At 43.4% G+C, this 15,951-nt stretch overlaps 1 protein-coding gene and 1 long non-coding RNA gene across 4 annotated transcripts in view; both read right to left on the reverse strand.

Moving 5' to 3' along the window:
- On the reverse strand, positions 1-12,894 carry LOC309531158. Its single transcript, XR_014219115.1, has 3 exons — positions 10,597-12,894; positions 3,554-10,129; positions 1-324 (listed from the first exon to the last, which is right to left on the reverse strand). It is a non-coding gene; the product is annotated as an uncharacterized lncRNA (long non-coding RNA).
- Positions 1-13,194, reverse strand: part of PAPOLA (poly(A) polymerase alpha) — a 44,242-nt gene extending 31,048 nt beyond the window's left edge. For 2 of the 3 annotated variants that reach the window (XR_014218171.1, XM_082217612.1), the window contains exon 1: positions 12,913-13,193. Coding sequence is in view for 2 of the 3 variants with exons in the window: in XM_082217612.1 (XP_082073738.1) it covers positions 12,913-12,920 (8 nt within the window). In the remaining variant the exon portion in view is untranslated. Of the gene's footprint in view, positions 1-12,912 lie in introns of all 3 variants that reach the window. The other variant, XM_082217613.1, reaches the window with a different exon arrangement.
- Between the last annotated feature and the right edge of the window lie 2,757 nt (positions 13,195-15,951).

A 15,951-nucleotide genomic window follows, 5' to 3' on the forward strand; every position in this document is an offset into this window, starting at 1 on the left:
GGTAAGTAAGACAAAATTAAGAGAGATGCAACATCAACAAATCCATTCACTGCAGTAAAAAATACAAAAAATCAAAGTGTTTACTTGGCCACATGTTCGGCTGTTTCTATACTATAAAAACATAGTTAAATTGGTTTAACAACCTCTTAACAATATTCAACAACTCTGCTTTCTTCATAATCAGGGTAGTTAAAATATGGTAAATAAGCAAACCTTCCAGATTAGTGAACACAGTACAAGAGTGTGGTCCTTTATATTGAGCTCTTTGACGACTATATGGAATTAAACTGACCTACTTTGTACAGCCCCTTCATGGATCACTTCCTTGCTGTGGCGAAGGGGCTTGAAGAACTCAGAGAAGCTATGAACTATGCCGAGCAGGGCACCCAAGATTAACAGGTCATAGTGGAGAGTTTGACCAAACGTGATCCACCTGGAGGAGGAACTGGCAAGCCACTCCAGTATCCCTGCCAAGAAAACTCCATGGACAAAGACAACAGGCATATAAAAGTTATGATGCTGGAAGATGAGCCCCTCAGGTCGGAAGGCGTCCAACATGCTACTGGGGAAGAGCGGAAGACAAGTACAAGTAGATCCAGAGCTGATGAAGCGGCTGGGCTAAAGCCGAAAGGACGCTCAGTTGCGGATATGCCTGGAAGCGAAAGGAAAGTCCAATGCTGTAAAGAAAAATATTGCATAGGAACCTGGAATGTAAGAACCATGAACCTGGGTAAGTTGGATGTGGTCAAAAATGAGATGGCAAGAATAAATATTGACATCCTGGGCATCAGTGAACTAAAATGGACGGGAATGGGTGAATTCAGTTCGGATGACCATCATATCTACTACTGTGGGCAAGAAGCCCGCAAAAGAAATGGAGTGGCCCTCATAGTCAACAAAAGAGTGGCGAAAGCTGTACTGGGATGCAATCTCAAAAATGATAGAATGATCTCGATACGAATCCAAGGCAGAACTTTTAACATCACAGTAATCCAAGTTTATGCACCAACTACTGGTGCTGAAGAAACTGAAATTGACCAGTTCTATGAAGACTTACAACACCTTATAGAAGTGACACCAAAGAATGATGTTTTTCTCATTATAGGGGATTGGAATGCTAAAGTAGGGAATCAAGAGATAAAAGGAACAACTGGCAAGTTTGGCCTTGGAGAGCAAAATGAAGCAGGGCAAAGGCTAATAGAACTCTAAGGCTAAGAGAACAAGCTGGTCATCACAAACACTCTTTTCCAACAACACAAGAGACGACTCTACATGTGGACATCACCAGATGGGCAGCATCGAAATCAGATTGATTATATTCTCTGCAGCCAAAGATGGAGAAGCTCTATACAGTCAGCAAAAACAAGACCTGGAGCTGACTGTGGCTCAGATCATCAGCTTCTTATAGCAAAATTCAAGCTTAAACTGAAGAAAGTAGGAAAAACCACTGGGCCTGTAAGATACAATCTAAATCAAATCCCTTATGAATACACAGTGGAAGTGAGGAACAGGTTTAAGGATTTAGATTTGCTGGACAGAGTGCCTGAAGAACTATGGATGGAGGCTCGCAACATTATACAGGAGGCAGCAACTAAAACCATCCCAATGAAAAGGAAAAAGTGGCTGTCCAATGAGGCCTTACAAATAGCGGGGGAGAGAAGGCAAGCAAAATGTGAGGGAGATAGAGAAAGATACAGGAAATTGAATGCAGATTTCCAAAAAATAGCAAGGAGAGACAAGGCCTTCTTAAACGAGCAATGCAAAGAAATAGAGGAAAACAATAGAATGGGAAAAACCAGAGATCTGTTCAAGAAAATTGGAGATATGAAAGGGACATTTCATTCAAAGATTACCATAATAAAGGACAAAAGTGGTAAGGACCTAACAGAAGCAGAAGACATCAAGAAGAGATGGCAAGAATACACAGAGGAATTATACCAGAAAGATATGGATGTCTCGTACACCCCAAGTAGTGTGGTTGCTGACCTTGAGCCAGACATCCTGGAGAGTGAAGTCAAATGGGCCTTAGAAAGCACTGCAAATAACAAGGCCAGTGGAAGTGATGGTATTCCAGCTGAACTGTTTAAAATTTTAAAAGATGATGCTGTCAAGGTGCTACACTCAATATGCCAGCAAGTTTGGAAAACTCAGCAGTGGCCAGAGGATTGGAGAAGATCAGTCTACATCCCAATCCCAAAGAAGGGCAGTGCCAAAGAATGCTCCAACTACCGCACAATTGCACTCATTTCACACACTAGCACGGTTATGCTTAAAATTCTACAATTCTACAAAATTCTACTGCTCAAGCAGCATGTGGACCAAGAACTCCCAGAAGAGCAAGCTGGATTTAGAAGAGGCAGAGGAACCAGAGACCAGATTGCAAACATGTGCTGGATTATGGAGAAAGCTAGAGAGTTCCAGAAAGACATCTACTTCTGCTTCATTGATTATCCAAAAGCCTTTGACTGTGTCGACCACAGCAAAACTATGGCAAGTTCTTAAAGAAATGGGAGTGCCTGATCACCTCATCTGTCTCCTGAGAAATCTCTATGTGGGACAAGAAGCTACAGTTAGAACTGGATATGGAACAACTGATTGGTTCAAAATTGGATTTACGACAAGGCTGTATTTTGTCTCCTTGCTTATTTAATTTATATGCAGAATTCATCATGCAAAAGGCTGGGCTGGATGAATCCCTAGCCGGAATTAAGATTGCTGAAAGAAATATCAACAACCTCAGATATGCAGATGACACAACCTTGATGGCAGAAAGTGAGGAGGAATTAAAGAACCTTTTATTGAGGGTGAAAGAGGAGAGTGCAAAATATGGTCTGAAGCTCAACATAAAAAAAACACACGAAGATTATGACCACTGGTCCATTCACCTCCTGGCAAATAGAAGGGGAAGAAATGGAGGCAGTGAGAAATTTTACTTTCCTGGGCTCCATGATCACTGCAGATGGTGACAGCAGCCACAAAATTAAGAGACGTCTGCTTCTTAGGAGGAAAGCAATGACAAACCTAGACAGCATCTTAAAAAGTAGAGACATCACCTTGCCAACAAAGGTCCGTATAGTAAAAGCTATGGTTTTCCCAGTAGTGATGTATGGGAAGTGAGAACTGGACCATAAAGAAGGCTGACTGCCGAAGAATTGATGCTTTTGAATTATGGTGCTGGAGGAGACTCTTGAGAGTCCCATGGACTGCAAGAAGATCAAACCTATCCATTCTTAAGGAAATCAGCCCTGAGTGCTCACTGGAAGGACAGATCCTGAAGTTGAGGCTCCAATACTTTGGCCACCTCATGAGAAGAGAAGTCTCCCTGGAAAAGACCCTGATGTTGGGAAAGATGGAGGGCACAAGGAGAAGGGGACGACAGAGGACGAGATGGTTGGATAGTGTCTTCGAAGCTACTAGCATGAGTTTGACCAAACTGCGGGAGGCAGTGGAAGACAGAAGTGCCTGGCGTGCTCTGGTTCATGGCGTCACGAAGAGTCGGACACGACTAAACGACAACAACAACTTTGTACAGTGACTGCAGAATCAGGCATACAGTACCACTGCATGTTGTATGCATTTCACTCATGCAATTTCAACCATATGTAATTGAAGGTCATCTGGTTGAAATTCTGTAAGTTAAATGCAAACAAGACAGAGAGCTTAAAAGCACTTTCTGTGTCATTTCCACTTGGGGACAAGGCCCTTTCTGTGTTCACATAGAGATGGTTTCAAGGAGGCAGTTTGAGTACACCCATTTTTGTGTATACACGTCAGCCCCAGAACATAACCCCTGTGTAAGTTGTGATCACACTGTAACTGCAAACTGTTTAGAAAAACATGAAGCCTTAGAACATCAGAGTACCAAGCTGGATCAGGCCAATGGCCCATGTAGTCCAGCATCCTGTTCTCACAGTGGCCAACCTGATGCCTGTGGGAAACCTGCAAGCAGAATTGTAATGAATACATCTTAGTTTCCAGCAACTGGTACTCAGCCTATCTAGTCCTGAATCCAGGTTCTCCAGAGATCACCCATATGTCTTGTCTACAAACAGAACACAAGGGCAGTAATCCTCTCCTGCACTGCTCCCCAAAAACTGGTATTAGGAGGCATGCTTCCTCTGAACCTGGAGGTAGTAGTTAACTCTCATGACTAGTAGTCATCCCGCGGGATGAGCGGGAGAATTTGGAAGTAGTAGGAGGGAAAATAAGAATATTCGATAGGAGGAAAAGGAAAAGGGAAGTAGATAAAATATTAACATTTACGGGGTCCATCTGGGTATGGGAGAAGCGGAGAAGGGAGCTTTTTCCTGGCCTCTCTCCCCTTACCAAAATGTGGTATTATGATAAAATGGCCCCGTTAAGGGAGCTCATCCCAAAGGAGGTAGGGGATAAATTAAAGGAGATCACAACTGAGGAGATGGAGAAGAGCTGGGGAACAGAAGGTACGATGGAACAGGATTGTGGTACTTGGAATAAGATTCATTGGTTACGGAAAAGACAAATTTCCTCTCTGCTAAAGGAAGATGTTAAAAAATGCGGAAAAGGAATTATTACACCCTTTGAAGAATTAGTGAAAGGATATAGGACAGATAGGGCTAGAATAGTTTCAAAATTTTATAACGTGTTATTAGACAAAGAGAAAGGAAAGTTTGAAATAATATTGGAAACTAGATATTCAGGAACAGATTTTAGATGAAGATTGGGAAAGAATCTTTCGGCAACCACCCTTTGTTGCGACCTCTAGGATAATCCAGGAACAAGGGTTGAAGTTGGTACTAAAATGGTATTACACACCTGTAAGGTTATATTATATTACAAAATCTGGAAGTAAGAATTGTTGGAGGAAATGTGGAGTCATGTGAACGTACAGTCATATGTGGTAGAACTGTCCGTTAGTTAATGAATTCTGGAAACAGATTGGTATAGAAATATCGGGAATTGTGGGTAGGAAGGTGGAAATATTTAAATTAATGGTTCTTATTAGCCTGAGAAGCACCGAGTTAGAAACAAAAGAGGAATGTAAATGGGTAATAGTGGGTAACTGGAAAAATGCAGAAGAGCTAGGGGTGAACCAATGGAGGAAAAAAATGAAAAAATATTATAATCTTAGAATATCTAACTGTGAAGATACATAAAATGAAAGGGTTTAAGGGCAGTGAGAAGGAGTCGTCAGTGATGTGTACTATTTGCAGTGGCGGGCAGGTTGTAGAGTGATTTATGGCGGTGACCCCCCCAAGCTCTACAACTTTGGACAATCCCCCCTTTTTTGTAGTCCAAAAGAAAAAAATAGGGTTATACATGGGGACATGTTATACAAGAAAAAATACGGTACTTTTGTATGTCCCACTTCTCTTACCAGTCAGTCATTGGATGAACCACTGTTTACTGAGGAAGAAAATTCTAGTATCAACTGCTCTGTGGGAAATATTGTAGGTAAAAGAGGAAGGCAGCTGAAGACTATCTTAAGGCATGACACAAGATGGGACTTTTGCTCCACTACTCACAGGACCATGCACTTCAACTGCCCTGTGATAGATACCAGCGGAGAGGCAAAGAAGACTGAGCTCAAGGTAGCTTAGCTATGAACCGCCCTCTCACCTTTACACATATACAGCTAGTCTACCTGCCATGTGAGAAAGATTCCGACAACTTTTTAAATGCAGATATTGCTTTCTGTGAACTTTAATGTAACTTACAAGTCACCTTAGTAGGATCTGTATCTTAAAAGGCAACATATAACGAATTGTAATGAATACTCTATCCACTTTCTCCATTCCATACATAATTCTATAAATCTCAATCATATTCCCACTTTCTCTACAGTATTAAGTCCCATAGGTTAGTTGCTCCACTCTGCTGATAACTTTGTCTGCCCCTTTCAACACCTTCTTGAAATGCGGCAACCGGAACTGTACACAGTATTCCAAACATGCTTACACTATAATTTTGTATAAAGGCATACATATATGTTGTAATTTCCATCCCTTTCTCAATGATCCCTAGCAGACAATATTTTCAATAATTCAACTGAAAGAAAAACACTTGAAGAGAAAGTTAGCACACATCACTTAAGGTTACTAGAGTAAACCCCCATCTGTGAACTTTCTGAAGAAAACCATATACAGTCATACCTCAGGTTACAGACGCTCCAGGTTGTGTTTTTTTTGGGTTACGGACCACCGAAACCCAGAAGTACTGGAACGGGTTACTTCCGGGTTTTGGCGGTTGCGCATGCACAGAAGTGCCAAATCGCGCTTTGCACATGCACAAAAGTGCCGAATCGCAACCGTGTGCACAGACGCGCACGGATCACGTTCGCAACCCAAGCGTCCACTGTAGATATTAGTCAGTGCAACTGTAATAATGGGCTCAGCTGAAACAGGCTTCAGGAATAATCACTCCTTGCTTTCTTCTCCTTTCCTCTCGTCTTAACAGAGATTTCCCATCGCTATTTCTAACAACACTGGATCCCAGCATAGGCAACGCAAGCTCATTTTATTTCTATTCTAGAATAGCTGGGATTTTCATTGTTTCTATATTTATATCATTTATAAAGGTGTTAGTGCTAAAGTAGGGACTATTTACTTATCTAGATACATCCAGCTCAAATCAACATCTCTGCAGCACTCTTGCCAAGCAGCCAGAGTCTAAGTGAAATCACACATATTGGGAGCACCCTGGAGAGTCCTAGTGGCCTGCAAAGAGACCTACCCCAGAGCCCAAGGGGCAGTGGGGCTTGTTGAGGCTGCTCAGCCTCCCTGCCTAATAGCTGATGTGTGGGGTAGAGGAGCAGTTGCTGCTTCCTTGTGCGTCAGCTGAGCAGCCTCAACAATGCTCTGGCTCACACAGAGGTTCTCTTCAGGTTCTGAGGAGGGTCACCTCACAAGCCAGGACTCCTCTCCAGGGTGCTCTCCATTTCTACGTTCCACTTTCGAGTTCCAGGCACCATGTGTGTATGTGCGGTCACACACAAACAGACTGTGCATAAATGGGGAGTTGCCTGTACTTGTTTTTGCTTCAAGGGACTAATACGGCCTCACCTCTGGAAAGCATTATCTAAAGTTCTTCGCTACCATATCCTGAATTACCAACATTGATGCTCCATATGAATACTGGAAGCTGCCTTATACAGAGACAGATCGTTGGTCTATCTAGCTCAGTACTGTCTACAATGACCCCTACCAGCTCCCAGGTTTTCAAACTGAGGGCTCTAAGCTCTTTCTGGAAGTGCTGGTGATTGAACCTGGGACCTCCTGCATGCAAGGCTATGACCCTTCTTCAGTCATCATTATCAGTGTAGTGTTAACACAAGAAAAGTATCACAGCAAACCAATGTATTCCGCAGTTGATAGGCCATTAAAAATAAAAACAATCTGGACATCAGGCCATAATGAGGAGTATTAGCTATGTGATCAAACCAAACATACCAACACACAGTTGACTAATTTTTACTCAGAGTAAACCCACTGAAACTTAGTCCTGGTGATTCATTTCAGATGGTGACCTCTTTAGTAAATATTGGACATTTAGTACTTTCATTCTGATTACATTTTTTTGGAATGCCAGTTATCCAGATTAGCCATGGTAAATGCCAAACCATCAGGGATTACTAATACTGGCTAACCATTTTAATGCTCAAAGACCTCTACTGAATACATAACAATCCACAGCCAGTTTAACCTAGAAGTACATCCTACTGACTTCAATGAGATTTGCTCACCAGTAACTGTGTTCAGGATTGCAGCCTTAGATCCATCATTTCAATGTAAAAGTTTTTTTTGGAATCAAATCCTTTTTCTGCATTGCAACTCAATATAGTTCTGCATTTACCATATCTTTTTTCTCTATAGTCTCTACCACAAGTTAATGATCGTGCCTGCTTACTAGTTCCCAGTTCTTTGCCCAGCTCCCACAAAGGTTTGAAACAGAGCAATATGAGAAGCCTTAATAAGAAGCTATAGTGTAAAATAAATTATGGGCTACTGCATATAATAATTCTCTTGGATCAAAAATATAGGAACTAGAGGGATATGGAGCCAGGAACTAAACTAAACTCAGCTTCATGTGTCTACGGTGTACTAAACTGGAGAAGAGAAACAACCATTTAAAAATAATTATAATATACAGTGGAACCTCGGGTTGCAGACATAATCCATGACAGAGGCACATCCACAACCCACAGCGTTCGCAAACTGAAGCGCCATGTCTGCGCAGGCGCCATCTGGCGCTTCAGCGCATGCGCAAAGTATGATTTACCACTTCTACGCAGGCGGCGAAACCAAGAAGTAAACTGTTCTGGTACTTCCGGGTTTCCCACGGTCTGCAACCTGAAAACACATAACCTGAAGCAAATGTAACATGAGGTATGACTGTAATTATTAGTACTGTGGGGATTTGGGGGGAAATTTCCAGTTTGCATTTGTGATGCCCCCAAAGTGATCTAATTTAGCAAGTTTATTTTACTTGCAGTCAGTAAACAAAGCTAAAAACTTTGAAACTGCCAAACATGTATAATACTGTATCTGCAACTAGCATCCACTCGTTACTAATTAACATATGCTAATAAAAAAACGCTGCAAAAAAAAAGGTCTGGGAAATTTTCTGCACATCATTGTTAGTTGTACAACATGCACATACATTGTCGATTTGAATTGTACTTATGAAGCTCTGCCCCACAATATATTCAAAATGGCTTAAATTCCATTACAAGATACAAATGAAGAATTTATTTTCTATATAATGCAGTAATAAAAAACACTATAACCTTCACTAGACTTGTGCATTTGTGTGACAAGTAAAAAAATAAGCCAGTTGACCTATCATATGTTTTCAAAGCATCATCTTCATTAGAACTAAAATGATACTGCTATGAAGAGAGATGTAAACTGAGTGAGCCCAGCCTGATTTCTGTCATTTTCAGCAAACAAACACATCCTAAATAAGCCTTTCCTGAGAGGCCCCAATTCTCAGGAGAGGCTTTTATTATGAAGATTAAATGATTTTCATCCAGCCCTGTCTCTAAAAGAAGCAAAGGGTGGAAAACAATGATGCATTTAAAAAACCCCAAAGCCAATCATTATTACAACTAATATTTTCAAAGCTTCCAGAAATAAAATCTTTCAACCTCTTTGGGAGTTACAAGGCAATGGAAAAACCCTATTCTACATATGGCCATACTTTCATACTAAATATGAATTAAACACACTTTAATCATCAACAAGTTTTATAGTAGAAAACAAATTAAACCACTCTCATCAGTGATCCATTTTTTCCCCACTCAAGTCTACAACTTGTAGCAAACCAAAAAAAATATGGTTGTCAAGCCCCCAACCCTACCACAAAGGGAGGGTTTTTCTCTCTGACCATACATTACACATCCCAATATAAGCTGAGCTCAGGCTAAGGCTACAGCAAAACTAATTATAATATGGTTAGATCAATTCCACGAACAATACAAAGACACTCAAATCAGATGTTTAAGCACCATGAAGAAACTATGGATTCTCCCTTCAAAATATATAGTGTACTACCCCTTTAATCAGTTGCATTTGATTCTAAAATTCAAACCAAACAAACTAAAATTTCCCCAAAAGATTCTAAGTCCACAATACACTTCCACAAAGTGCAATGCTTACTTACTGAGGGAGAAGGGAGCTAATCAATGTTACAACCCAAACAACCTTTCCTCCAGTTCCAGTGCAGAAGAGACAGCACTAGTTTATCTTTTCTGATCCTTATGATTTTATTAATCAAGGACACAACCATAATGAAAGCTTTCAATCCTATTTCCCTTTTATGTATTCTGTCAGTACTGGGAAGTTTTAAAGTTTCTTCACCCCATGTTGCCTTGTTATGGCACTCAAAGATCTAAATAAAACATTGAAAAGCACCACTATGCTCCATCCCAAAGAGCCTTCAACCTGGCTCCAAAGAAAATTCAACATTGACTGCTGGGGAACACTACCTTCACAGCAAAAACAAGGCACAGGAAGACACTTTATTATATAAAGTGCTTAAAAACAATGGAAAAAAGAGAAATAAAAATTCCAATGAAGTATTATGTGATGCTCAGCAACCTTTTTAAAAACATTAAGAGTATATTTCTTAAACTGTATCTTACATACATGTACTCGGAAACACATTTTTGTTATCGTCTCTACTGCTTCCCTTTTGTTTTATGCAATATATAATAATTTTGCTAAATACCAGCAAATTCATCAACCTTCATAAGCAGTTTGCAGTATGTTGCGGGAGGGATGCTGTTAGAAAAAGGGGAAATCCTACTTTGTACATGCTGAAGGGTATTACAGGTACTGGATCCAAGTCCATCAAACACCAGTCCTTTAGAGAAGATGGGGGGAGAGAAAGAAGAGAGGGAGGGGAAATTCCATAGTGTAAGCGGAAGTCCTCATGGAAACTCAAAAAACACTAAAAAGGTCCTGTGGGGAATGCAGAAGTTGAAAAGCCCAGGTAGATCAGCTTATTCTGGAGTAAGGCTCCATGTAGCCTTGCAGTACCAGGAGTTACTTTTACTTTACTGAATTCTATTCTTTTGATGAATTTGTTTTACATCAAATATTATATCAAATTAAAAACCAGTCTCCACATTTATATCATGTATTAAACTGGTAAGTTTTGGAAAGAACCCTCAATTTCTCTCACTTAAATGAACTCATAAGGGTTTGGATATAGCCTGATCCTCAAAAGTATGTATAGCTCTTTATTTTTCTAAAGTGGTTGTCTCAAATACAATTATGATGTTGGCAAACAGGCAGATTAAACTTTACAATATTTCATTGTAAGTTATTCATCTGCTGCAGGCAATGTTCAAAATTAGCCAGGCATATTTTGCAGCTGGCTATCAACCACTTGTGACCAAGTAAGGATGCCTGGGCACCAGGATAGCGCCTCACACCTCCACCACCTGGAGCTGCATGCCTGAGGACCACTGTTTTCACACACTAATACCCCATCCTATAGAATTCAGTTATATTTTATCTGCACAATCAGAATGAATTCCAGTAACCAAAATGCTTTTTCTGTGCAGCCTGAGCAGGAGCAGCCACATTTAAGAAAAAGAGGTAGAAATAGGCCAATATGTATGTGGACTGTCCCTGGATCAAGTGACTTTTCTTCTTAAAAGTTCTCAAAGTTCTTAAGTTAGCTCAAGGTTGTCAGATGTTTAATTCATAATCAATCACAGTCAATCAATCATTTGAAAAATAAGTCTTTAGAGCCACCTTACCCCACAATGGCAACTAGACATTCCATTTTGGTTTAAAGAGCCATTTGGCGCCTAGCTTATATACCTGAGTTTCTAACACTGGCTGCAGGGGATAGTCTCTTAAATTTTTCAAAAGTAAATGTTAATGAAAAATACATGAAACAAATCCATATTAGAAAAGAGGGAATGTGCTCATTATCAACATCTCAAGTCACCAACTAGTTTTTCATTCAGGATCTTACAACTTTGTTAAACTAGTTTTTGCAAGACATTCAGAAAGGAATCTGAAACAACTGTTTCCAAAAACCATTAAAAAACCTATTACATACATTTCACAAACATATACCCACTATTAAGAATTGCCAAGGATTATTTACCTAACATACCCAGCACACAACTATGGCAAAGTTCACACAATGAAAACAAACATTTATTTTGTAGACTCTCCAGGGGTTTCTGCAGTAGAATGAAACTAGAACGCACAGTTCAACCCCCAGCAAACATTGTGAATCAGAAAAGAACTGTACACAAAATTATAAATGTAGACTTGGGCTGTGCACATACCATGCATTTAAAAAAATACACCCCCACCTACATCCTGGGAACTGCAATTTGTTAAGCATACTGGGAATTGCAGCTCTGGGACTGGGAGCAGAACTACAGTTCCCAGAATTCTTTTCTGGGGTGTGTGTTGTGCTTTGAATGGTTTTTTTAATATATGGTGTGCACAAAGCGCCAGTTACCCCAAATACAATTTGTTTTTAAAAAATGCGTTCACGAGCATGACAATGCCTCACAAGGAACACGGTGCAAGCAAACGAGTGCCAACATATTTACATAGAACTGTATAGCGAGATGTTCAGCGGCCAACAGAAAACCTCTAGTTGGAGAGAAAACAAAACAAAGGAGGGCTAAGGCCACAAAATAAGCTGGCCCTCTCCAGGTATTACTCAACAGAGGCGTGCAACTTTAAAAAGCTGCAGGTGTGCTTCAGGCAAGATCTCCTAAGCAGCACTGGATTTTTCGTTCGCGTTGCTATTCCCGCCAGCCAGCCCCCCTTTAAATAACGTGTGGCGGGGATGCGGGGAGGAAGGTGGGCAGGGATTTCGCAACACCGGCGGGAGGGAGGCGGCGATGGCGCTCCCAGCAGTTGGTTGGCAGACTTTTGCCACCATCCGGCTGATTCCGGCGCGCGGCGGGGCCTGCGCACCTCCCCAGATAGGCCTCGGCGCCCGCGAGACGCCGCACATGCGTCCTCTCTCTGCCCCACAAAACGCTCACACCCCCCCCCACAAGGCCTGAGAAAGCGGCAAGAGGGCCGAGTGTGAGGCGAGGCGTGAAATGCCCGCCGCCACTTGTTGTGGGGCTACGGCTGAGGGTCGTAGGCGCCGCCGAGGCCGCCCGCTCCTCCCCCGAAGTTCTGCGCCAGGGCAAAAAAAAGGGGGAGCGAGAGGAACGAGGCCCTCAGGCGCCGAAACACACACAGAGAGCGTGGGAAGGGAGAGCACCCGCGCGCCAAGGGAAATGAGGGCCGACGAGGCGGGTTCAAACGGAGGGCCTACACGGCGAGGAGGGGAAGCCGTGGGTCCCGGAAGCGCTCGCTCAGGTTGCCTCCGAAGTCCCCTGCCAGGCTTCCCGGGGCTTCTTCTACCCGCCCCCCCCTCACGCCAGACCCGGCCTCCACTTACAACGGCATCGTCTCTCCGGCTGTGGGATAAGCGCCGCCACCTCTTCCCCGGAACAGTCACTCTTCCTGCCCCTGGGAAGCGGGCGACGCGAGCATGATACGGGCCTGGCTCGGGCCCTCCGGCCGAGGGGAGAGAGCCGCTTGCTAGGCCTGGTGGCCGCCGCCGCTGTTGTTGCTGCTGCCGCCGCCGCTTCCTCTAGTCCTTCCTCTTCCCCTCCGGCCTCCTAACATGGCGCCCAGGCGCTACCACAGCAACGTTCTGGGGCGAGGGAGGGGAGGGGGGCAGAGGCGTGCAGGGCCAGTTGGCGCGCTGACGCAACGGCGGCGCCTGCCCTGCGTCGAGAGACGTGCGCTCCTGCGCATGCGCCAGGCCTTTGCGTTGGCTGGCGGGAAGTGTAGTCCTTGCAGCCAGGCGAATTCGAACTTTTGAAAGCTGCCAACGGCTGGCGCGGCTGATGCGCAGGCGCCAGAGGAAAGTACTCGCTTGGTGGCGCGCAGTTCGGAGTTAACCCGTCCTTTGCTGTTTGCCTTTCCTAAACGGCAAACAGGAGGAGATCCATCTAGTACGCGCTTGGAGACGTTTGCATTCTGGTGTAATTCCTTGCGAGCCACTACGCCGGTTTAGCGCATAATTATCACTCATTTAATCCACTTTATAGGAGGAACGTTAAAAGTTTGTAAATGATAGGATTGTTGCAGTGCCGGATTTACGTATAAACTAAACAAGCTATAGATTAGGGCCCCTCTCCCCCCCCCCCCCAATTTCACTATTGATATACTTTTCTTAATTGTATTTCAGTTCAACAATTACTTTGATAAAATACATAATTTGCTATGTGCAAATGGCTTTAAATACCTATTAAGGTCCATAAATTACCATATAGCATATATTCAACTCAAAAATGTGACAATTTGTTGTTGACAAAGGGCAGCTGGACATATAAAGGGCCCCATTACCTTCAGTAGCTTAGGGCCTCATCAAGCCTAATTCCGGCCCTGGATTGTTGCCTGATGAAGACAAAAACCATGAAAAACAGGGTCACATCCACTCTATGTTTACAGCACCTGGCTCCCCTGCCCCCCCCCCCAATTCCTGGGAACTGTAGTTTAGCCCTCACAGAGACAGTTCCCAGCACCATTAAGCTACAGTTCCCAGGAGACATTTCTTGTAGGTGGCCACCAGGTTTGCACACATCTCAGGAGGTATTTTGTCCCACTCCTCTTTGCAGATCTTCTCCAAATCAGAAAGGTTTTGAGGCTGATGTGTAGCTACTCAAACCTTCAGCTCCCTCCACCGATTTTTGATGGGATTAAGGTCTGGAGACTGGCTAGGCCACTCCAGGACCTTAATGTGCTTCTTCTTGAGCCACTCCTTTGTTACCTTGGCCGGGTGTTTTGGGTCATTGTCACGCTGGAATACACATCCTCGACCCATTTTCAATGCCCTGGCTGAGGGAAGGAGATGCTCACCCAAGATTTGATGATACATGGTCCCGTCCACCGTCCCTTCGATGCAGTGAAGGTGTCCTGTCCCCTTAGCAGAAAAACACCCCCAAAGCATAATATGTTCCCCTCCATGTTTGGCGGTGGGGATGGTGTTCTTGGGGTTGTAGGCAGCATTCCTCCTCCTCCAAACACGGCGAGTTGCGTTGGTGCCATAGAGCTCGATTTTGGTCTCATCTGACCACAACACTTTCACCCACTTCTCTGGGTCATTCAGATGTGCATTGGCAAATTGCAGACGGGCCTGTACATGTGCTGTCTTGAGGAAGGGGACCTTGCGGGCTCTGCAAGATCTCAGTCCTTCACGGCGTAGTGTGTTACCAACTGTTTTCATGGTGACTATGGTCCCAGCTGCCCTGAGATCATTGACAAGTTCCCCCTGTGTAGTTCTGGGCTGCTTCATCACCGTTCTCCTGATCATTGCAACTCCACAAGATGCGATCTTGCATGGAGCCCCAGACCAAGGGAGGTTGATAGTTGTTTTTTGTGTTTCTTCCATTTGCGAATTATTGCATCAACTGTTGTCACCTTCTCACCAAGGTGCTTGGCAATAGTCTTATAGCCCATTCCAGCCTTGTGCAGGTCTACAATCTGGTCCCTGACATGCTTGGACAGCTCTTTGGTCTTGGTCATGGTGGCTAGTTTGGAATCTGCTGGATTGATTGCTTCTGTTGACAGGTGCCTTTTGTACAGGTACTGTAACAAGCTGGGATTACAAGCAAGACCTCTCCCTTATAGCAGGTGCTTCTAATCGCAGCTCGTTACATACAGTGGAGATACCAGGTAGCCTGACACCTGGCTGGTTGATAGGGGATCAAATACAGTGGTACCTCGGGTTACATACGCTTCAGGTTACAGACTCTGCTAACCCAGAAATATTACCTCGGATTAAGAACTTTGCTTCAGGATGAGAACAGAAAGCATGCAGCGGCGGTGCGGCAGCAGCAGGAGGCCCCATTAGCTAAAGTGGTGCTTCAGGTTAAGAACAGACCTCCAAAACGAATGAAGTACTTAACCTGAGGTACCACTGCACTTATTTCACTCGTTATAATGCACATCAATCTCTGACTTTTGTCTTCTGGGTTTCTGGAGGTTTTCCTGTTGTTATTCTGTCTCTCACAGCTACAATAAACCTACCATTACAATTATGGACTGGTCATTTCTTCGTCAGAGGGCAAATGGGAAAATTTAGCAGGGGATCAAATACCGTATTTTTTGCTCTATAAGACTCACTTTTTCCCTCCTAAAAAGTAAGGGGAAATGTGTGTACGTCTTATGGAGCAAATGCAGGCTGCGCAGCTATCCCAGAAACCAGAACAGCAAGAGGGATTGCTGCTTTCATTGCGCAGCGAGATTCAGAGATTCAGAATATATTTTTTTCTTGTTTTCCTCCTCCGTAAACTAGGTGCGTCTTGTGGTCTGGTGCGTCTTATAAAGCGAAAAATACGGGACGTTCCCCCCTCACTGTAAGAGGGCTCCAGCCTTTCCAATATCTTGCTCAAATAGGGAAAGAAGGGGGAAGCTGTATGCAACCAGA

Source organism: Podarcis vaucheri, assembly GCF_965113315.1.
Source record: "Podarcis vaucheri genome assembly, chromosome: 1".
In the NCBI taxonomy this organism is placed as follows: Eukaryota; Metazoa; Chordata; class Lepidosauria; order Squamata; family Lacertidae; genus Podarcis; species Podarcis vaucheri.